This window comes from Aspergillus alliaceus (genome assembly GCF_009176365.1).
Source record: "Aspergillus alliaceus strain CBS 536.65 unplaced genomic scaffold BDW43scaffold_28, whole genome shotgun sequence".
Classification (NCBI taxonomy): domain Eukaryota; kingdom Fungi; phylum Ascomycota; class Eurotiomycetes; order Eurotiales; family Aspergillaceae; genus Aspergillus; species Aspergillus alliaceus.
Window position 1 is genome coordinate 178,277 of NW_022474711.1, and position 22,269 is coordinate 200,545.

At 48.9% G+C, this 22,269-nt stretch overlaps 10 protein-coding genes across 10 annotated transcripts; 7 read left to right on the plus strand and 3 right to left on the minus strand.

Annotated features, from left to right (window-relative positions):
* The first annotated feature begins 29 nt into the window (after positions 1–29).
* Positions 30–698, plus strand: BDW43DRAFT_108839 (uncharacterized protein). The gene has a single exon (XM_032037875.1). It carries the CDS (start codon positions 89–91, stop codon positions 443–445), a length of 357 nt encoding a protein of 118 aa, XP_031899249.1. The 5' UTR covers positions 30–88; the 3' UTR covers positions 446–698.
* Positions 699–4,536, plus strand: BDW43DRAFT_108844 (uncharacterized protein). The gene is made up of 2 exons (XM_032037876.1): positions 699–1,206; positions 1,275–4,536. The coding sequence occupies exons 1-2, from the start codon at positions 951–953 to the stop codon at positions 4,352–4,354; spliced, it is 3,336 nt and encodes a 1,111-aa protein (XP_031899250.1). The 5' UTR covers positions 699–950; the 3' UTR covers positions 4,355–4,536.
* Positions 4,537–5,924: 1,388 nt separating this feature from the next.
* BDW43DRAFT_312093 (uncharacterized protein) lies at positions 5,925–8,174 on the plus strand (the record flags this gene model as incomplete). Its single annotated transcript, XM_032047299.1, has 1 exon — positions 5,925–8,174. One exon carries the CDS (start codon positions 5,925–5,927, stop codon positions 8,172–8,174), a length of 2,250 nt encoding a protein of 749 aa, XP_031899251.1.
* A 233-nt stretch (positions 8,175–8,407) lies between these two features.
* BDW43DRAFT_279356 (synaptobrevin family protein) lies at positions 8,408–9,790 on the plus strand. Its single transcript, XM_032042293.1, has 2 exons — positions 8,408–8,572; positions 8,655–9,790. Exons 1-2 carry the CDS (start codon positions 8,535–8,537, stop codon positions 9,382–9,384), a joined length of 768 nt encoding a protein of 255 aa, XP_031899252.1. The 5' UTR covers positions 8,408–8,534; the 3' UTR covers positions 9,385–9,790.
* On the minus strand, positions 9,788–10,656 carry BDW43DRAFT_279360 (uncharacterized protein). The gene has a single exon (XM_032042294.1). The coding sequence runs from the start codon at positions 10,264–10,266 to the stop codon at positions 9,808–9,810; it is 459 nt and encodes a 152-aa protein (XP_031899253.1). The 5' UTR covers positions 10,267–10,656; the 3' UTR covers positions 9,788–9,807.
* A 179-nt stretch (positions 10,657–10,835) lies between these two features.
* On the plus strand, positions 10,836–13,045 carry BDW43DRAFT_108888 (putative C2H2 finger domain protein). Its single transcript, XM_032037877.1, has 2 exons — positions 10,836–12,460; positions 12,545–13,045. The coding sequence occupies exons 1-2, from the start codon at positions 11,020–11,022 to the stop codon at positions 12,838–12,840; spliced, it is 1,737 nt and encodes a 578-aa protein (XP_031899254.1). The 5' UTR covers positions 10,836–11,019; the 3' UTR covers positions 12,841–13,045.
* A 53-nt stretch (positions 13,046–13,098) lies between these two features.
* On the minus strand, positions 13,099–13,487 carry BDW43DRAFT_312097 (dolichyl-diphosphooligosaccharide--protein glycosyltransferase subunit 4; the record flags this gene model as incomplete). The annotated part of the gene is made up of 2 exons (XM_032047300.1): positions 13,099–13,153; positions 13,255–13,487. 2 exons carry the CDS (start codon positions 13,485–13,487, stop codon positions 13,099–13,101), a joined length of 288 nt encoding a protein of 95 aa, XP_031899255.1.
* A 984-nt stretch (positions 13,488–14,471) lies between these two features.
* On the plus strand, positions 14,472–16,823 carry BDW43DRAFT_108913 (Zn(II)2Cys6 transcription factor). The gene has a single exon (XM_032037878.1). The coding sequence runs from the start codon at positions 14,685–14,687 to the stop codon at positions 16,404–16,406; it is 1,722 nt and encodes a 573-aa protein (XP_031899256.1). The 5' UTR covers positions 14,472–14,684; the 3' UTR covers positions 16,407–16,823.
* On the minus strand, positions 16,627–18,228 carry BDW43DRAFT_301020 (uncharacterized protein; the record flags this gene model as incomplete). The annotated part of the gene is made up of 6 exons (XM_032044987.1): positions 16,627–16,660; positions 16,904–17,093; positions 17,181–17,282; positions 17,317–17,761; positions 17,996–18,043; positions 18,103–18,228. The coding sequence occupies 6 exons, from the start codon at positions 18,226–18,228 to the stop codon at positions 16,627–16,629; spliced, it is 945 nt and encodes a 314-aa protein (XP_031899257.1).
* Positions 18,229–18,613: 385 nt separating this feature from the next.
* Positions 18,614–19,569, plus strand: BDW43DRAFT_279369 (uncharacterized protein). The gene is made up of 2 exons (XM_032042295.1): positions 18,614–19,189; positions 19,247–19,569. The coding sequence occupies exons 1-2, from the start codon at positions 19,169–19,171 to the stop codon at positions 19,520–19,522; spliced, it is 297 nt and encodes a 98-aa protein (XP_031899258.1). The 5' UTR covers positions 18,614–19,168; the 3' UTR covers positions 19,523–19,569.
* The last annotated feature ends 2,700 nt before the right edge of the window (positions 19,570–22,269 follow it).

Here is a 22,269-nt window from a genome sequence, read left to right on the forward strand (position 1 = left end):
GAGGTGTCTCGCCACCCTGATCGACGAAACTGCACTGCAGGCGGTGAGCATCCTTGATCTTCCCGCCAAGACCCTTCCATGGTCCGTGATGCTGGATCTTGAAGATTCAACCCCTCTGGAATCCAATGATACCCCATCACCCTGGCTCGGAATTTTTATGCTGACAAGCAGGTACTTTTCCCTAGCTTTTTATTCATACCGAAAAACAGGTTTCTTCTCTTGTAACAATCATTGCATTAATATAATATTTATTTCTTCCACAAAGGTTGTACTCATAACTAATACGTCTGTGCTTACGGTTACGTCAAAATCTCCCATTCTGGAAAAATATATATATATTTTGGCTTCTTATTGTATGCATCGTCGTCATCCATGGATCTACCGGCAACAAAACTGCGGAAATACGAAACTTTCTCATTGCCACGGTCCATCAGAACAAGAGTAGTATGCGAAACAAAGATGAATTGTTGCCATTGACTGGACCAAGCATTATCTCGAGGGGAGCCACTATCTCACCTCGGAGATTTTGCTAGGGTGTGCAACTGATCCCTTATCGAGTTATCGGCGAGTCAGCTGGTGAAAAGCTAAAAGCAAGGACACTAAAATCGCGTTGCGGCAAAGTTTCTGAGATGCGCCGCGTCTGAGGCGATCCTTTCCCCCTCCACTACCAATGCAGGCGCATGTGAGCTGCGTCAATTGTTCCAGCAAATAATTGCCTTGGCTTATTTTCCCTTTCTATACCCCTTCCCCGTCAGCCTGGTTGATCAGAAAATTCCCTCTCGGATCACGCGAACCTCTTGGAGTGCTGGTATTAAGTAAAAACCTCGATGGCGGTTTCTCTTATCTAGTGCTAAGTTCGCGTCGCCGTTTCATCTTCCGTCTCCCCGGGACCATGCCTTAACCGCACCCCGATATCTTTCAAGTTTGGGAAATCCAGGGCTCTTCCCATCATGCTTGCCTCCCTTCTCCGCCCAAAGAAACGTCGAGTGTACGCAGAACGCTCCCCATTCTCGTCGCCCTATACAACTCGAGATCTACCGTGGCCATTCCTTCGGCGCGACTCCGAAGCGAGATACGAGGGGCTTCAGGGGAATGATGATGTCGACGAGTGCGCCGACGACGGGGAGGAGGATGAAGACGAGGACGAAGATGACGGCCCTTTCGAATCCAGTCCCCTACTGCCCATCTTCTCAGCCTCTCATCTAGGTATATGCTTCCCCTAATGAAGTAATCATATCATCAATCTAACGAACGGCCTTTTCCGCGATGCATAGATACTCTTCCCGTTTATGATATCACCCACGCCATTCGCGCACTGATCGCAGTTCGCTGCGAGACCACATTGTCCTGGGATCAGTTACGGTCGCCCCAAATCTCCCAATTTCTGGTAAAACCAATTCAGCAACAGATTAGAACGTTTCACTTCTCCCGGGCCACATTATATGCGTTGTTGGCCAATTGTTTGCAATTTAGCAAAGAAGTGCATCTCAACCCCGGCAATAGTGGCACCAGTCAGACCAGGGCTATGGTGAGTGAGCTTCTTGCCATAAAGTTGCTGAGAGAATATACCACAAGAGAGTTGATTGATGCCCTCTCGTATGAGTTCTATCCTCTTCAGGGCCAATCACTTTCTGGGGAATCCCAACAAACCCCGGGCTGGGCTTCTACCGCGGGAAACAAACGGCTGCCTGGGGTGGCCCGTATCTCTTGTCTTGAAATAGCTATCCGTGCCCAGTCGAAACGGTTTCTATCTCACCCACTTGTCGTACAACAGCTGGAGGCGATTTGGGCAGGCACCATTGTTTTCCATTCGGCTGCAGACTATCTCCATCGCTCCCCGGTGCGAGTAGGTAACAGTGGAGGGCCGACCTATGGTACTACCGCTACAACCACTACCCCCAATCCGTTTGCTAGCAACTCGGGCCCTAGACCGGCGGAGTTACGACGCTCAGTGACTCTCTATGATCCGAGAGATGCTTCCCTATTCAAACTCTCTAGACTGAGGGTCCCTCGGTACAGACAATTTCTTTCGACATTGTCGTTTGCCGTTTTGCTGGCGTTGTTCCTTGCTGTTCTGCAGCAGCGACGTGTGCATATTAGCCCACTCGAGGTGGTGTTCTGGTTTTGGAGCGCAGGTTTCATGCTTGATGAGCTTGTTGGTTTCAACGAACAGGGCTTCAGCTTATATCTCATGAGCTTTTGGAACCTGTTTGACCTCGGTATTTTGTTTCTTCTCTTCTGTTACTATTGCCTACGGCTTTATGGTGCTTTTATGCCGTTCACTCGCAAGCAAGCAGTTGCCGATCAAGCATATGATATCCTAGCTGCAAACGCTGTCCTCCTATTCCCTCGGCTTTTCTCGATTCTGGACCACTATCGCTACTTTTCGCAATTGCTGATCGCGTTCCGAATTATGGCTTCGGATTTGGTAGCTGTGTTCTTCCTGATCATAATTGCCTGCAGCGGCTTCTTTGTCGCTTTCACCCTGTCCTTCGGAAGTGGTGGAGATCACTCTCCTGGATCCGTTGCGTATGCTTTATTCCAAATGTTGATGGGGTTTACTCCAACCGCATGGGCTCTCTGGGAGGATTATAATGCACTGGGGAAGACCATATTGACGGTATTTTTATTCATCTGTCATTTTGTTGTGGTTACCATTCTGATCACTGTTCTCACCAATTCTTTCATGGGCATTGTGCAAAATGCCAATCAAGAGCACCAGTTTTTGTTCGCTGTTAATGCCATCTCCATGGTGAAGTCGGACGCTCTATTTTCCTACGTGGCGCCGACTAACATTCTGGCTTGGCTTGTCACGCCTCTCCGTTTTATAATGCCCTTTAGACAGTTTGTACGCCTCAACCGTACAATCATCAAGATCACCCATCTGCCCATTCTATTTACTATCTGCCTTTACGAAAAGACGATCCTTAGCTCCACAGTGATCGAACCTACAGACCTCATCGATTCCCATACTCGCGCGGGGACGTCCGCTCGCGACCGTGTTCCCCGAAATAGTCGCTTCAGGCCTTTCAGCTCTAAAGCGCCTCGACTTGCTCGGGAACCTTCCGTGGCAACTTATCAGAAGGACCGTGCATTGGAAGAGGTGTTCCGACGACCATTTCACGAAGAGATCACCATGGAACCTGTCCGAGAGATGGATCAAAGGAAGAGCACTAAGCTTGTCAAAAACTGGATGCAGGCCATGGGCCCTCATCCGGCCAATCCGCCCGATGAGCAGGACTCGGACGAGGTCAGCCGACTTGAGAAAATACCCCAACGGCCACGATATACCACCCGCAGGAGGCTCACCCGAAGTCTGCGGGACTTTACGGAATCGAGCCGCTCTGCCGTCTCTAACCCCAAAGATCATGTTGCTTATGTCGTATCTTCACCAGCCACTCCTCGTGCTGGAAGAGATTTCATGGCGCCGACGCGAAGACGGCAGCTTTCGCGTCATACAGGCATGGAAGGCGATGACGAGCTCACAAGCGATGGCCATGAAGATCAGTCGAACGGGAGAAGCTCCGATGACGAAGGCGTCCCAAATGTTGAGAGCCCTGGTAAAGCGACGCCGAAGTTTTACAGCTCTCGACCATCAACAGCGAAGATCAAGTCCCGGAGAAGTAGCCCGGCCCGGCGTGCCAAGCACCATTCACGGAGCTATTCAGGCGCCACCATGCTATACAGACCTCTTTCTACAACGAGCAATGGTGAAGAAACTGAAGCACAATCGACCCCTATTAGGCCTAGAGCAGAAACACTGGATCACACAGATTGGGTGGCTAGGTCGACATCTGCCGACCGGTGGGCCACGAGAAGGCATAGTACAGATGGTCGAAGTCGAAATGTAACGATGCCCATCTCGAATCACATGTCTGTGCCAGAAGTCGGTCACTACTTAATTCCCGGCCAGCGATATAGGGACCGAGGCCCAGAATCCATCCTTCATGGCTTAGGCTCTGATCTGGGAGACAACAAGGCGATTGCGAACGGCTTCATCGGGGGCGTGCCTTCAAGTTTGACGACTCAGATGGCATACGCAACCGGTGGTATGCGCCCACCGGACAGCTCTCACAGTAGCCAGGACATTCTCAGTAAGCTCGTCCTTGCTCGCATGAACAATATCGAGGAAGGGTTCCGCGAAGTGATCAGAGAAATGAAAGATCTCCGACGTGAAGGTACAAGCCGGAGCCAGAGCGGGCCAGATGAATCGAAAGGGAACCAACGCGAGAAGAAGAGATGCGCGGAGAAGAAAGGGAAAAAGCCCCAACCTGGGTCCCGAAGAAGCAAGACCAGCAGTGAAGGCCAGTTGTCAGATACGACATCCGAGACGTCGCAACGGAGGATCGCATAGAAAATAAGTGGTAATGTTTAGATTTGATTGTTTCACTTTCTGCTGTATTCTACGGAGGATGTTTTGATATTTTGTTCTGCTGATGTATATTTATTCTATCCCCTCCTTGCTGCATAAAACGAATGGGTGGCTGTTTCATATAATTGGATTCAACCTGCAACTTGATATCCGATGTTTCCCTCAAATCACTGAGAAATCATCTACCCACATGGTCAGGACATACACAATTAGCTTTTGACATGAGTCATGATATGATATAAAGAAACGAAAATCAAAATAGAAACCAATAACGGTGTGCGTTACTCAGTTCCTTCCTTCCAAGCCTGGAGGCGCTCGAGCCGTCTTATTCCCCTGAAGTCCATGTTCATCCGTCCTGCCTTTCATCATGCTCCGTTCTTCGTCTGAGACTGAACACCGTAGTCAAATTTTCACAGAGAGATACCGCAAGGCTGCCCAAGCACCGCCAATAACCCCGACGACACTCATTACAGCACGGTTCCGGGATCTAGCTCGTACCGTGAATTGATGCAATTAGCTCTTGTATCTGGAGGCCTGGATCGGCAAGAACAGGGTGAATGGTGGAACCAACTTTACTTCTAGCTTTGATGCTATTATTCTATCCTTGAATTGACAGGCGGTAGTCTGAAAGAAAAGGATTTGCTAGCACGAACCTCTAGTAAAGTAGAGATTGAGAGATGAATCTCGTAAGGTAGACTTGCATGGAAGTTTAGGAGGGAGAAACGATACGGAGACGCTGTGATAATGTTTTGACCTAAGGTACATACATCAGAGGTATATATACAAGTCACAGATGTACTTGGATCATACCATGGCTCCTCCAGAACATGACATCTCCATGATCCCATCCCATACCCGTTATCCACTTGACGTCAAGTACTTGGACTACTATGGGAATTATTATTAATTAGCAATATTAAACTACGGGTGCAGATGTAATCCTTGATAATTACCCTGACACTCATGAGTCCAATGGAGTTGCGTTCGGGTCAAATGGCCTCCAGGCTGATGATTTTGGATACTTCTAGCTAGAGATTTCTATTATCTCCAGGGTCAACACAGTACTCCGTGATATAATACTAGTAGTACACTCCATCACTCATCGTGGCTCAGTTCCGAAGAGGCTTTCCGCGACTCAGCCTCATGGGTCACATGTGGCCCCGCGGCAGGGGTCTATTTATGTATGGAGGGAATGTCTTTGGAGTTAAATTCCAACCGAGGACAACAACCTGGTTACCTTGCAACTACTCTGGTCTACCGCTTAGGTATTGGGCCGTAAGGTCTTATTGTTAATGATACTCGTTTCACGACGGTCTCCTCAAGCAAAAAAATCAAAAGTTTGTCTTTGGAAGGAGGAAACGAATTAGGCTACTCTATCTCAGGCTCTCAGCCTCCCTTTACGACGGTTTCACTTTGCCCCTAGTATGACTGACTGATGTATTGATCAATAGATATACTAAAGCTCTGCAGTTAACTCTGAATATCCCAATCTGCCTCAGCAGAATACTCACAGACAAACACTTTCGTGGAAGTTTAGGAAAAGTATACGAATATGAGTTACTCTGCCGATCTGTCAGCAGCCGCAAGGACATTTTTCCAACCTTTCTCCCTAGATATCAATACGGATAATCCCTGTTCGGGATTGCTTCTTCTTAACAACGCTGACACGCTATTGTATATTGACCCTCCCCCACAGAAAGCTTCCGTGTCCGCCTTACCGCGCTCCCCGGAATGCATTCCTCACCGTATCTGTAGCCAGAAGCTTCTAGATACTGGTTCTACTTACTTTAAGGATCTCTTCCTACCAAGGGCTCAGGCTCGAACCATCAGTCGCCGCGGACTTGAGGGAAAGCTCACGAATGGAATCAAATACGTCATTGATCTCACCCCTCCTACAGTGGAGGAAGATGCTGTCATATTTCTCACGGAACTGTCGTGCCCTTTGGGTATTAGGAACTGGGCTCAATCCTCTCCAGCATGGTGTAGCTTGCCCTCTGCTCTCGTTGGTGGTCAAGACGAAGTAGAATTGCCGGAAGGCAAGGTTGAAAGCCCTTCTGCTTCAGGTAACACTCGTTCAAATGCTCCTGGAAGAAAACCAGGCCTCCCTTTGGAATATTCTGTGATTCGACACCGACGTGGGATTGAACACATAATATATGCTTTGGAAGGTTTCGCCCCCGAGCTCGATACACCTTGCAAGTTCTGGACCTTTTTCGCGCTAGCTAGAGTATTCGGAGTAGCTACGGCACCGAAAATCAGGAGCCTCGTATTATCCTGGCTTTACGACCCAACGAACGTCCAACTTATAGAACACCATCCAGAGATTGCGTACAAAATTGGCTGTGGGATTCAATGCGACTATCTTTGCCGTGACTCATTCTCGGTTCTCGTCGGGGAGGAGGCTTTGTTTTTGTTAGCATACTCAGATAAACAACCTTTGCCAGGCAAGCCACAGTGGACCTTTCATGGACGTCTCCGAGAGCCATTGCTGGACGATGACGAGCTCCAACGCATTGAGTACGCAAGCAAAAGTTTTATGGAGCACGTTATAGATCGGTTCCTCAGACTGGCCGGTTCTGAAATGCATTGGCTCCTCGAATTGCCCACCTTCCAGGAACTACTCAATTTTACTCCAGAGACTTATATGGAGAATATCTACATGTTTGAGCTCATCAGTACTTGCAAGGAGTATGTCCGCGCGCATATTGTGCAATGGGTGGAAAGAGGAAATGGAATTTGGCTACCGGTAACAGGAAGTAACAAGGATAACAATCCCTCAGCGCACTATAAATACGCTTACAGCTCAATGCGCTACCCAGAGCGCATTCTTTGTAGGACATTCTGGAAAAACCTCATGAACGAGCAGTTCACCGGGAGTGAGTTCCCAGATATTGACGAGTTTTTTTGGAACCCTTCCGTTGCCAGCTTGGGAGACTGGTTGCCCACTTTCAGGGCCCATGATAACGCGACAATCAAGCGGGTCACACGTGATAATCTCTGCGAGATAGTTTACAAATTCAACTCTTTGGTGGGAGGGTCGAAGGATGAAAAGCTCAACTACCACCCGCATGCAGCGAGCCCTTGGGTTATGGAGGAGAATTATGACCCGTCGACCTGGTTATCTAATTTATTCGCACAGCGAAAAGGTCTATTCGATCTAGATTCATTCATTTCAGAAGTGCGGTCATACGTGACCAAGTATGCAAGCGACATGTTTGATCTGGGTAGAGGCTCGATCGAGAAGACCGATACAGTTACTTGTCTCACCGAAAACGAATTCAAATACCTACCACTGTGGGCAGGAGGCAATGACGATGGGACTGGAGGTGTTTTTATGGATCAAGATATTCCCATCTTAGAGACAGGGGGTTTCTCAACACCGGGTCCAGAGATTCACCTAGGAAGCGCAGCGTCAACGGCCGGGTCAATCTCTATGATCAGTACCCGAGACATCGAGAGTACTGTCCAAGGCGCCTCACACAGAACCACGGATGGGTATGGAGTGGATGCTATGTCTATACAATCGATATCTATCTGTTCCCAGAAAGACAAGGATGGAGTTAATGGTTACCAGGAGCCAACATCAGTAGAAGGATACGGAACAGCTGACGACAGTTCTTTTCTGTTGAATTCATCGGCTGACGATGACGAAGATGGCTCTTTTGAGTATGACAGTGATGGCAGTGACACAGTCGTCCTAGACACATTGAGCCAGTCTAACGACCTAAGTGATTTTGAGGAGTTGGATTTAAGCGGTGATAATACTGTCACGCTGGATTTCCGTCTGCGAAGAAATAATTGAACTATAGGAGCAGATACTTTTGATTTCATTAGAGGTACCCCATGTGATAACGAGCTTTGATTTCTAAGAGTTATGACAGTAATGACCTTTGTGGCTTTATCATATCTGCTTCGTACGTAGGAAAGCCATGTATAATCAAGGCCACGTGATGGAATCTGGGGTTCTTGGCGCCCCGACGTCACGGCATCGCGATCATCACTCTCCGAGTCTCTTATTGACTGCGAATTTATCTCGGCTAGGCACCAGCAAACCCCGCGAGCTGACAAAAAAGGTAACAGATATACCTTTCCCGCAATATTTTAAGGGAGATCTCTTTCCCCTTCATTCTACCACTATAGTCCAAACAAAAAACCTATCACCATGGCCTCGTCCTCGAAGCCTTCGAGCTTTCTACTCTAGTATGTCCATGTTCATACTGCGCAACCCCCTCAGAAATCTATAACCATCTCCAAATCTAGGCTGACATAACGAACCCCCCAGTACCTGCATAGCCCACCGTACTACAATCCTCGCAGAGCATTCCGCACCAGGAACATCCTCAACATCCGCCTCCTCGCTCGCCTCCATCATCCTCCCCAAAATCACGCACGAGAAATCCCAAAAGCTCACCTACACCCATGAACGCCTCTTCGTCCACTATGTCGCCGACTCACCTACGGGGGCATCGGACGACTCCAGCGCCCGACAGGAACCACAATCCTACGCCCCGCTAAGCTACATCGTCGTCGCGACCGCCGAGCAAGGCCGTCGCATCCCATTTGCCTTCCTCCTCGAAATGAAACGCAAGTTCCTATCTACCTACCCGCCCTCTGGTACCGATTTCGCCGCTCTACCAGCCTACGGTTGCGCTGCGTTCAACAATGAGCTCCGCTCCCTGCTCCAGACCTACAACACCGCCCCGCCATCGGATTCCATCGCCTCAGCCCGTAGGGAGATCGACAGCGTCCGGGATATCATGACAGAGAATATCGAGCGGGTACTGGAGCGTGGGGAGCGGATTGACCTACTCGTTGACAAGACGGACCGGTTAGGCGGGAGTGCGCACGATTTCCGCATTCGGAGCCGGGGCCTGAGGCGACGGATGTGGTGGAAGAATATCAAGCTGATGGTGCTCTTGGGAGTCGTTATCGTGTTCCTACTGTATCTATTTATTGGGATGGGGTGTGGATTGCCGGCCTGGGGGAAGTGTGTGGGTCACAGTGAGAAGTGAAGGCTAGTGATTATGGTTGTTTAGTCTGATCGTGATAAGTACCGCTACTGCGTACGGGGTGGTATGTCGGATTGTGGGGAGGGGGAGGCGCTTTTACAATGTCTTTCACGATGGGTTGTTCTGCAGTTTAGCACACTTCTTTTCTTGTACTATTAAGCATAAAGCTGGTATCTTTCTCATACATAATAAATGCGGGTTTCTTGTTGTGGTTGGGATTTGTTCTGCGTATGCCCGGATGAATAACGCACGCATAAGTATACAATAGAATATATATTTATGTTACCAAAATGGTGACTATTTTTAAGCCACTGAGACAGCTACCGTCATATGCTACCCGAAAGAGAAAGGAACCAAGAATAAAAGTAAATTCGGCCAAAATTCATTAAACTACTTCTAACTAGGCATTGTATCTCACTATCAAACTCACAGCTTCCTAGCTAACGCATCAGTGCGAGTCTGCAAGCGAGGCAGAACCAACCTCCGGTAAAACCAGAGATTGGACTGGGATTCCTTCTGCGCCAGTCGTTTACCTCTCCAACCATTGGGGTCCGTCGAGACGGGATTGATGAGGAGATAATTCGGCGGTAAGGGGGAAGGTGAAGGTTTAGGGGAAAGGGGGTTTGCTCTGCTACGGATGTAGCAGTCACCGGATTCAGGGTGCGATGGGCAGATTTGAGGGGGGATGTACGAGATGAATCGCAGACTCGTGAGATTCAGTGATAGGTTGTAGCCTGACAGGTAGCAACTGATGTAGCCAGAAGCAAGAAACGTCGTCGGAAAGGCCATGAGAGAATTTTGAACTCTTGCATTGTTTGTCTCTTGCTTCCCTTCATAGCATGCACTAGTCTTTTTGGAGAAAAAATAAGACGAAAGCTTGGTCATAACAGGTTTGTTTATCCCATCTCATTTTAAGTATCTCACGTACTGCCTCGCCAAATCACCCTATTTGCATGAAACTAACCAAGTCCCTGTAGTAGTCTTGGCTTGACGGTAATGTACTCCGGGATTGGAGCGTGCTGGAACCACAGGCGATGGTTACTTTGTCATCCGCAAGGATGAGATAGAGCGGAACTGTAAGTATTGTTAGACTCTGAATCGAGTTCCAATTGTCTTCTCCGATTGTCGACAAGGCCACAGTTGTGTTCTAGTCCCTCTTAAAGTTGCCCATTATGCGAACAGTTTGTATCACAACGAAGTGGTATAATAACGAAAGGAGAGGAGGTGAGGAATGAAAAGATGAACTGGGTAGCCGGAATGTGCGTCACATGACATGTCTTAGGGTTGGTACCGCCGCTGATTGGTTCACATGACTGAGCTAATAAATTGACCGCCCGCGAGCTGTACTCATTCTGCCCTTGCATAAGACCATGCCATTGGACCATTGGCATTAGAATAGTAGGCGGTAGAGAAAAGATATCGGAAAGTAGGAGACCATTCCATTGGAAGATCATCGCGAATGCGCGACAAAGATCATTCATACCTGGATGGATATGGCAATAGCATGTCTGTGCCATTGAAAGTCACTACTACTTACACACATATATACAGTTTCATGTTAGGACTGCTTCTGTCATGCTGAGAGAGAAAATAGGGCTTTAACTGGATACCTTTAAAGCGTGGCATTGGCGATCCAAAATGTCGAACGCGAACGATGGATACAACTGGCTTTCAAGTTGTCCACAATCTGGTTATAGACTTTACAAACAGGAATATGGAGTTGCCTTGCAGAGTGAAGTTCCTGCGGCGTACTTCACTGCGCAGTCAACAACACAAGATCCTATGAGCATCGCTCCCACCCATCACTCGTCCCCATATCCACCCAACCAAGGATATGTGAGACCGGCTACCCTCCATACAAATCCTGCTGTTCAGTACCAGACCACGGCTCCCGTGTCAGGGTACTACCAAGGTCCGCCTCAGCACTCGACTCCATACTCACCGATGCCCTCAAGTACTTCAGTGACCGCACAAGGACATCGTCCTCATCTACCTGTCACACAGCAGTCGACATCGATTCATTCTAGAGCTTCAGTGACGTCGCATACACCACAAGGGCTAGATCATGGACATGACATAAAGAGGCGCCTCATTGAAGCTTCTACAACGCCGAGCAAGTACAGCATACAATCTACCATCACTAACGCAATGCCGAAGCCTGTTTCGCAAGGAAACCTTTCGTCATACTCTTTTAGCCCTCAAGATACAAGAGACAAGACCTTCCTCAAGAATCGTGTAGATATCGTTAAACCCCTAAACAAGTCAGAGGCTGCTTTGAAACCCAGTTATGACCCGGGGACGATCGCCAGAGATGTGTTAATCGCAGCCGGGCGTCACCCAACGGAACCAGCATTGAACCATCACCTCACTCGCTTGCGTGATGTCTTTCATAATGTCGATAACTCGTCCGATTTGGAAACATTTCGCTGGGACTTGGTCGATGCAGAGCGTGAGGAAAAGCCACGTGACCCGCCTCAGGCGCCGATGCAGGTTTCCACTCCGCCAAAGGAACCGTCATTACTCGGTGCGCCGCCAACCATACAAACACAACGCCAAGCCCCGAACCAAGAACAACATCCTACTCCAGCGCAGCCCCTCGAACAATCAAAACTACAACAAACCCAATCACCGAGTATAATCCAAGTTCAATTGCCAGCGGCGACAAAACCCCAACCACTGAATACCTTGGTACAGGTAACTGTACGAAGCCCTAGTGTTTCGTCGGATAAGATGGTTGAAAAGAGACCGCCTGGAAGACCGCCGGGACGCACACCGGGACGTCCTCCAGGACGCCCGCCCGGTAGCTCGAAGATCCAGGCGGCTCCTCCCCCCATGCCCCAGGTTCCTTATCAGGTCTATTCTTGCGAGTGGGACCAATGTCGCGCCGAACTTCATAATCTCGAAATGCTAGCAAAGCATATTTATAAGGTCCACGTACCTTACACTCTCACATGCGAATGGAAGGGTTGCACTTGTAGTGACAACTTTCCTGCGGCCGCTCTCGTTAAGCATATTAGAGGTGCTCATCTTGAACCCATTGCCTGGAAATTGGGTGATGGACCATCAGTGCCTGGAACTGGTGAGAAAGCATTTGGCTGATTGCTCTCCAATGTGATCTTTGGTCAACATAGTGCGTTATTAATATTTGATTCATACTTTCTAGTAGGAAGTACTGCCAGCAAAAGCCACGTTCCTTCGACGATTCCAGAGTCCCCTCTAGCAGGCGGTGAAGATTCGCTTATCTTTCCAGCCAATTACTCTTCCATCCGAGCATTTAATCGCGTGCATGGGAACAATACGCAGCGTGACAAGGCCCAGGGGATATTCAAGGCTGTACAGAGGCTCAAAGAACAGATTGGGGTTGGCTTGGATCCCGGTGGATGCCAGTTGGCTACCCCCGCCCGGAATGAGAGAGTGAGCAATGAGGAGGACGTTTACGAAGTAAAACTTGAGGGTTAGGGAAACATGTGATACCCCTTTGCATCTATTGATTTCGCATCCTATCTTGCATTGCACAGGGTTGGGTGTCGATTCTAGGAAGTGCCGTTTGGTTGATTGCGATTCGAATATTCTGTGTACATTATACCTCCACCCTTTCCCAAGGCAGTTTACCCTCGGTAGGAAACCATCCGCCTAGAAACTTGTACAATAGTGATGTATTCTTTGAATGGACGTAACCTTCCAAGCAGATCACGCACTAGCTTGTCCTTCCTGACATTAACCGCTCCAACCAAGGCCATCGGGGTATCCATTATTGCCGCGCTTGTCCTTTCTTCCTCGCGGTCACGATAAGAACCAAGGGCGAAAAATAAATAAAAAATAAAAAGTAGCAAATAGAGAAAACAACGCTAACGGGATGGAGAAAGCCACTACCGGTCTTTTCCTCCTCCAATGGCTGATGAGGCGCCTGCGGCGGCCGGAGGTACTGCCGCAGGGCTTGCGGCAACAGACTCCTGAGAAGCAGCGGTAGACTTCTTTACGTCACTTGTATTATCGACTTCATTATCTTTGGCATTGACTTCGAGGAAGTGGTAGAGGACAATCATCATCATAGCACAGGAACCGAGGAAGATGGCGAGACGGTGAAGATCGTCGTCGGAAATCATCTTGACGATAGCGAGAGGTTTATTATAAATATGAGACCGGTGTATAATGAATGAGGAGGCAATGTCAGTAGGCTTCTTTTAAAGTGGGGAGAATTGATTGATCGATGCGATGGGAAGCCGGCGCTGCTGCTGCTATTAGAAGCCACGTCAATAGTCAGCAATTATAGGACCCTCGTTGTCTTAAATCAGACTAACAATAGTTTCGGATTGGGCGCTGATACCCGTTAGAGGCTTACCTTCTCAACTCAAAATGAATATGAACGACTGAATTCCAATGGGGGTGGTGGGAGATAGTAAAGGAAGAGGAAGTGAAGTATGTCCGACAGGCTGAGCGGAGGTCGAGATCGGCCGGTCGCAAGTGACACCTGTTTGTTGGTTCTTGATCGGGTTAGGCCGGGGTACCTGAAGTGGAAGTACTTTGTCTAGTACTAGTAAGTACCACCACTACTACCATTGGACTAGTACGTAAATTGATCAGTCAGCGAGGAACGTGACTAAGCCGAAACCCGTTTCAAAGGTAATTCTTGACAGGGTTGAGGAGACGAGCGGTCGACCTTGTTTTTATCTTTCTCCATGTTTCACTCAAGATCTTCCAATTTGATTCCCCTTGTACAGAATTCCATATTTATCGATCTGATTGTCGATTTCATCTCATCTATCCCGTGTGGGGTACTGTTCCTATTATTTCCTGGTCTTGACTCTGTAATATACACACCGTTGGCCACGTACCGTGTACCTCGTATGGACAAGTACTGTCTATCACGGCGCTAAAGCAGGTTCCCATCTGATTGGGTTGCCTTAGTATATTCTCTGCTCTGTTCACTTTGTGTACCACCTCCTCCCCTGACTAATTCTTTCTTTATCTTCACTGGAACTTCGTGATCACCTGTTCTTTCATTTCCCTATTTCTTATTTCCCGAGTCTCTCCTTCAAGTTGTTTTGTTCGTACACCCGTTCCATTCCAACCCCCCCTTTTCCTGCTCTTTGTGTGTTTGTCGCTCTTCCCCAACAAAAAGAAAAAAAAACAGAGTGATTCCCCCTGCCTCACGCCACAATTACACAAAGTGTCACCTCTTCTTTTATTATTCATCAATTGGTTCTGGGGCTAATTGATCTCCTTTTATCATATTCCTCAATCTTTTATGGGGATTTAACTCAGAAATTTGAGCAACCTATGATCTTACGTGATTCATCACGATGAACGAACCATTTGTCACAACTAAAACCCCAGGGCCTCCGAAGGCCGGCCCTTCGCTTCTGGCGTGTCTCCTTTGCCGGCAAAAGCATCTTAAATGTGACGGGAAAACTCCCGTGTGTGGCCGCTGTGCGGCCACCGGATCAGAGTGCCAGTATACTCCTTCGCGCCGCGGGTACAAAGGTCCTTCAAAGAAACGGCGTGCTAACCCGTCTCCCGATGAGACGGATCTGTCGGCCTCTTTTGACCCGCAGCCGGTGGGCTTGGTCGACATTCCTCCGGACTGGAACAGCCTGCAGAACACTTTCCAGTATATGTCAACGACCACATTGACAACCCCATCTTCGGGAAGCCCCGGTTTAACCGACAAGTCTAGCTCTACGCAACCCCTCCCATTACACAACGAGCCTCTTACTCCGGACTCCTCGTCTGCCGTCCCGGGTGATGGCTATCTAATCGATATCTACTACACGTACTTCCACCCATCGCATCCCATCCTGCCCCCCCTTCGTTTTCTGTATAGCTCCTATGTCCCACGTTATCTCGACCATGTCATCAAGTTTATCGGATCCCACTTCACGCCAGCCGCCTCCAGCGAACACTACCGACCCAATGTGATGTCGTCCGTCTTGGAGCAGGATGCGAGCATAGAGAAGCTCCAGGCGCTTCTGCTATTGGCCATTGTACTCCATTCGCGCAACGAGCGCCCCGAGGCTAAAGAGTGCCTTGTCACAGCGGTTAATATCGCCTTTGAATTAGGTGTAAACACCCAGGGGTATGCAGCGATGATGAGTGAAGGCGATCCGGTGCGAGAGGAGAGTCTGAGGCGTACATGGTGGGAACTGTATATCATCGAGAACATGCTGACAGCACTGGGGCTCCAACCGACCGCCCAAACGGGATTGGTACCGCCTGAGGTCGGGCTTCCCTGCGAGGAACGGATATACCAGGATGGACTGGCTCCACCACCTGCCCCAACAATTGCGCAGTTCGATGGACGGGTGTTCGACGATGAGGAAAGGGATTTCTCCTCCTTCACCTACCGTATCGAAGCTGCGCGTATCTTAGCACGGGTGGTGTCTATTCAAGACATGGTTGAAGGTCAGCAGGACCATGTGGAGGCCATCGACGCGCGGATCACCAGCTGGTTCCACCACCTTCCGGAATCTAAAGCTGAACTGCTGCGGTCGGATGGATCGGTAGATGAGATGATGTTCCAGGCCACCATGGTCGTCAACGGTGCGGCCATCTACCTCCACTTCCCGCGATCCGATTTGCTGTCGTCGCCAGCAATGGCTGCGGAAGTTATCTGCGGTCACCATGGCCCTTGCAGCATCCCTGCGTTCTCGCATCATGCGCATGCGATGAAGGCGGTGAAAGCGGCCAGTGAAATCTCTTCGTTGGCGTCCATCCGAATGCCGGTTGTGAAACATACTCCCTTCTTTATCTGTGCCCTTGTCATGAGCTCTATTGTGCAGCTGGCTGCCTGCTCCGTTAAAGCCGGACAAATGCCCGACCCGAGTCGTGATCGACTCACACTCACCATTGGGGTCTTCAAATCCCTGGGCCGCACATGGGCTATTTCCCAGGCGATCGTTCGACAGATTAAGGCTGTCGCACGCGATGTGATGGACCTTGGATTACGACCCACCATGGATAATATCGACTTGAACAGCGTTCTTGACAGCGGTCGATTCTGGATGCCAGAACCCCTTCCGCGGTAAGGGGCTTGAAAAATTTGGTATCTCTCTTTCTTTGAACCTTATTCGTGTTGATATTATCTGACGGCATAACTATTCGATACCCACCGCAGATATTAATATAAAAATCAGCCAATATGTCAAAATAAAAGGACAGCTGCTCCTGCCCCGGCCCCATTTGGAATGGAAATGACATATTCACGTATTCACGTAGGCGCTCTTGTTGGTTATTGCATGGAAATTGTCACTGGTATATATCATGACTGAACACTGAGATACTAGGAGAAATTTCATCAATTGATGTGAGGTACAGACACTAGCCCCAATGTACTACCCGGATGATCAATCTCAAATCATCACGACCTGATCACGAGCAAGGACTGAATCTATTAAAAGCCACCTGTAATGGATTCTCCAACGATACGATAGTATATACATCGACATGAAAGACCTAGATATATAGTGTGGAGATTCATGACTCCGTACCTAACCACCGCAGCCCCTGCAGCTGGTTCGCATACCGAACACCAAACCCATGCTCAAACACCTGTGGAATACTCTCCAGCTCTAACCCGGCCGTTTCCGGATACGTAAAAGTAATAATCACCCACCCGACGAAACAAACCCCAGCGTAAAGCCCAAACGCCCCAGACGCCGAGATGGCGCTCACAAGGGAAAGAAAAGTAGCCGAGACAAGTATATTCGAGCCCCCTGTACCACAAGACAAGACAAGTTAGTAAATAAATGATGCAATATCAACCACCACTGCAACTGCAACTACCGAGGGCCAAGGCATACAACAAACCATAGTCAACATCGCCGTACTCACGGCCCTTACCTCCAGGGCCAAAAGCTCATTAGCTAACCAGGGCACATTCCCCAGCGCGATGGCATAAAAGGCTATTTACACTGCGAAAGAAACGATAGCTCGCACTTTCGCCCACAAACGGTGGGGTGGTGACTAGCTCTAGATTACCATCGACATTGACCTTCGAGAACGCGCCCGCGGCCATCGCCAACGCAACCGGTAGCCCCCACACGGTACAAACTAACAAACGACGGCGGCCGAGATCGACGAACAGGAGCGATAGAGCCGTGAAGAGGAAGTTCGTGCCGGAGACGATGAGGCCTGCTTCGATGGGTCTCGAGAACCCCATTATATTGAACAGCGTGGCGGAGTAGTACATTAGGGAGTTAAAGCCGGAGAGCTGCTGCAGGGCCATCAGGCTGCAGGCGGTGATTAGGGAGCGGAGGTGGGAGGGGAAGAGGTGGAGTTGTTTCCAGGACCAGAGCGCGTTACGGGGCCCTTGGTCGAAGGAGACGGAGCGGTTGACGTCTTGGATTACTTGGACGAGGGCTTGGATGTTGGAGGGTGGGGGCTTGGGGGTAGACTTGTTGGAGCACCATTATGGCGTCTGTTGTTTGGTTGCGGGACACGAGGTGTCGGGGGTTTTCTGGGTATAGGGGGAACAAGGCGACTTCGATTAGCGCTGTGATGGCGCCGAAGGCGAACATGTAGCGCCAGCCATAGAGGACTAGGCTGAAGATTGAGCCGATTGCGTAGGCGAGGGCTTGGCCGCCTGTTACTGCGAGCGAGTAGACTGTGATCATACGGCACGGCGGGAGGATGGGGAGAGTTCGGAGGTGTATACTGGGGTGACCTGGGAGTGGGGGTTGTTAGAAGGATGGTTATATGTGCAGATAGAGTAGGGTGTCCTACCATAGTTTCGAAGCCCATACCTACTCCGATGATGAATCGCGCGATGGACATTAGGGCTACTGAGTACGCGGATGATGCGACGACGGATCCGACAGTGAACCAGATGCACCCCAGTCCTATGACCATCTTTCGTCCTATCTGGCGAGCATGGTTAAGCTTTTCCTAGGTATATAGGGCTGCACAATCAACATACCGCGTCTGTGGTGATAGCCGCAAACAAGGCTCCAACAAAAGCACCGCCGCTGGTCAGGCTGGTCAAGAGTTGCTTCTCTGCATTGCTAAGATCATGTCCTAGATCATCCTGAAATACGACTAGGGCGCTTGAAATGATTCCGGTGTCGTATCCAAAGAGTATTCCTCCAATGGATGCTGAGAGGACGCATCCCCAGACAAACATTGGAGAATAAATTGGTGTGTAAATGCAGGGAATTGCTGCGCAACAAGGCCTCTACGACTGTCTTGATCTACATGTTCTAGTTAAATTGCATGCGGGAGACAGGGGGATTGATTGCGAGTGCGGCCGCATTGTTTGGAGTGAAGGTATGATGATATATATGCTTTCATGACAGTCAATGGAGATATATTCTCATAATTCTGGTCGTTGGGAAAAGCAATTCTCACCGAGAGCCGGACTCAATGGATGTCCCCGAATTGACCCAGTCACGATGGGAGTGTTTGCTCTCGATTCACCCTGAGAAGAAGCAAGCACTAGAACTCCTAGTAGTGAAGGTCTAATAGGACGAAGGATGGCTGCGTCATCATGTACCGTCGCCCACCCCTAAACCGGAACCCTTAACTAGGATCCCGATTCGACGAATGAGACGGATCGACACAAGCCACTGATCTTAAGCTTCCCCGGACATCGTGTTCCCTCCCTTCATCTTAGTAGCTTTCCCCCCTCGGATGCGTAGCAAATTGTCACGGTATGCATGCGTATCCTGTCACTGTCACAGCATCTCGGAGATGTTCCAGCCGAGGACGATCAGCTTCCTTAGTACCCTACATCTCTCCACAGATGCACGATTCATACGCGCGCAATCTTCGAGAATAATAAGGGAGACAGGGAATGGAGAAATGGCGAGACTATGTAAGCGTAGCCCCTATCCAACTGAAATTGAATCGCAATGCTAATCGTGTCGCCTAGGTCGTATATTGGGGTCTCTATCTGATTGCCCTGATTCTAATGGCGCTGCGAATTGTCTCAAGGATTTCAGTTCGCGAGCGCCTGAGAGCCGATGATTACTTTGCCTTTTCGTCGTTTGCTCTCCTCTCGGTTGAAACGGCCATCCATACAGCCGTCACCGTATATCGACGCGCTTTCCGTAGCGCAAAGCAGCGCAGATTTTGGACATGCTTTGTCGAACAGCCCAGCCTTGCGGGACGATGTGACATTGGTGATCCAATATGCTTTTGTGTGTAACCTCAATTCCGTAGATGTCATGCACATGTTAATGCAGTTGTTCGAACAAGGCGTCTCTGATCATTTTCTGGCTGACTGTATGGTGTGTGAAATTCTCGATGCTTTTCTTTCTTCGGCCGATCATGAAGCCAATTCCAGTTTATCTGGAAGGGTACGTTCCCAACCCGAACTTAGCAATGTCGCCGAACGATAGTGAGTGTTCTGACACGTCTTAAGCTGGTATATCGTGTTCGGCTTCACCATAATGAACCTTATCGGATGTTTTCTTATTCAATTCTTCGGATGCTTGCCTTTTGGACAGAACTTCTCACTCGACAATGGTAGCAGATACCCCAATCATCACGTGCTCTTATCGTGTATAGCTCGATTAACTGTCTATAGATAACTGCGTTTCAGGCCATCTCCAAGGAACCAGGTAAGCTGTATGGCACGACAGCCTTAGACACGCTCTCTGATGCGATGAGTATGGTTTAGCCAAGTCCGTGATAGATACACGTATAAACTTACCAATCTACTCACAGTCGTCATTCTCCCAACCCGACACCTTTTTGAACTCCAAGCAACAAAAAAGCAGAGAGCAGGTCTTGCCGTGGTATTTGCACTGGGGTAGATAATTGTAAAATGCCATTGCCCACCCTCTACTAAGGCCATGTGTATTGAGATCGAACTCTAACAAGAGCATAGACCGCATTTTCTCTCGTCCGAGCAATCCATGCGTCTAGGGCAGGGGACAATTTTCTCGGTCCAATTAACCAGGTCAGCCCCCTTGTATCCTGCCTGTATATGTTTCCTAGCGGTCTGTAGTTATCAAGGCTAATACATATATGTGAATAGCGTTGGCTCGCGATTTGGAGTCATGTGGAATGTGTTGTTGGTTAGTAGTCTCCTACCTCTGGGAGTAGGGTGTGCTTTGACGATAATAGCGGTGACTGTGGCTTGTCTGCCTCCAATATGGGTTGGCTATAGAAAGCGGTGGAGGAGAATCCGTGAGACGACAATGTTGTAACGATCAATGACGTGCAGAATTATGTAGCTTACGGAAATGGTGATATCTATCATTGAACTGATATGCTCAATACCCCGTGCGGGGGAAGAACCATACGTTCCAAATAGCAAAGAAACATGCTTCTGGACTGGGAAACGCCATCTCGCGTACAGGCAAAAGGCACCAGTCGAACGCAGAACCCTGGCAGATGTTGATTAAGGCCTTCGTGAGAGTCATCAAAGTCGAAGAACTTCTATCATCCTTCGATACTGAGCTACTTTGCCACTAATGCTTATATTAGTTTACCAGCCCTAACCGACATTTCGAACAATCTAAACCAACACACAGCCATCAACGCATCGGCTTTTGGAACATCCTGTCGTGTATGAGACCTTGGCGTTCAAATACTCCTACGGATTGGTTGTTCGAGCCTTGTCAGGCTGGGGTTGAGCTAACATATGCCTGTAGATATATCAACGAAAACGATCTTGCCAGTATGAGCACCTACTACAAGCTACAATGGCCAGACTGACTCCCTAATTAGGAGACATACCCCGGAGGAATGCATCAAATTTTAGATACCCAATCCAGATGACGCCAGCTGTGCAATCATTGCCATATCAGTCTTAAAAAAAACGTACATAAACCACGAGAGATTTTCTGCGGGCGGGAAGATAAACTCTCCCTGGGCTACCTTTCTAGGGAACCCTCCTGCGCTGTATCAACTTTCAGAAGCCGACAATGTCTCAATCGGGGAAATTCACTCGGGTATCTGGCAGCTTCGGGAAAAGACAAGAACCTTCTTACCGTGACGTCGGAGGATGACTTGTACTTGTGACATTCGCCAAGGTTCCATAGGCAGCCGTGGGTTGAAGGTCGGCGGAATGCAGTATGCGTGTTCTTGCATGGAGTAAGGTCACACTGTTTGCCTCAACACTTGCTGTTATTGCATCAGGTCGGGAACGGCCTTTGTATAGTACCTAGTTGCCGTGCTGACCAGCTGTGAAGTCGTTGTTTATGCACTGCAAGTCGGCTCCCCAGCACCCCTAATTGCCGATGTTTAACTTCTTTCCTAATTGCGGTTCAACCTGAACCCCTGTAGTTTTAGTCGACTTTTACTGCATAACAAGCAGAACACACCCTGTCTATGTACCTAATAGCACATATGGGTGGCAAGACCAGTGTGGTGTGATTCCATGGAACACACTTCTTTTCTGAACAAAGCGGATGTATCTGACAGCGTCTATCCTGGAATATATACCGACTTTTTTTTTTTTAGCAATATAGCAATTTTAAGTAATTAACCAATCGTCCACCCAACTTAAATCATATAACACATAGGAAAGATCCAAAAATGAAGAAATACAATTCTCCTCAGAACAGCAGCAACATAGCTTCACCTATACCAAACTTGACATCATCCAAGTCGGGCGTCGAATCCTCACCCAAACCGGGAATCCCCAGCGCCTTGGGAGCAAAAAATGAGGCAATAATCCCCGCCTCCCAAGACACCAGATTGGAAGGAGGTGGAAGAGAATGGTATCATTTCCCGCCTTGCATCACGTGGCGTCAAGACTTTCTTAGTATTTGAGTCAATTTCTGCGCTCTGATTCGTGCTCCGACTCGGTCAACCCTAAGTTGTGGGCCATTCGGATGCGGGGAGATTGCGTTAAGTTAACCTTAAGTTTCAGATTGCGTCCGGGGTTGAGAAACTCTGGGGATTTGGCATCAACCGGGGTACATAATTCTTCCTCAAATAAAC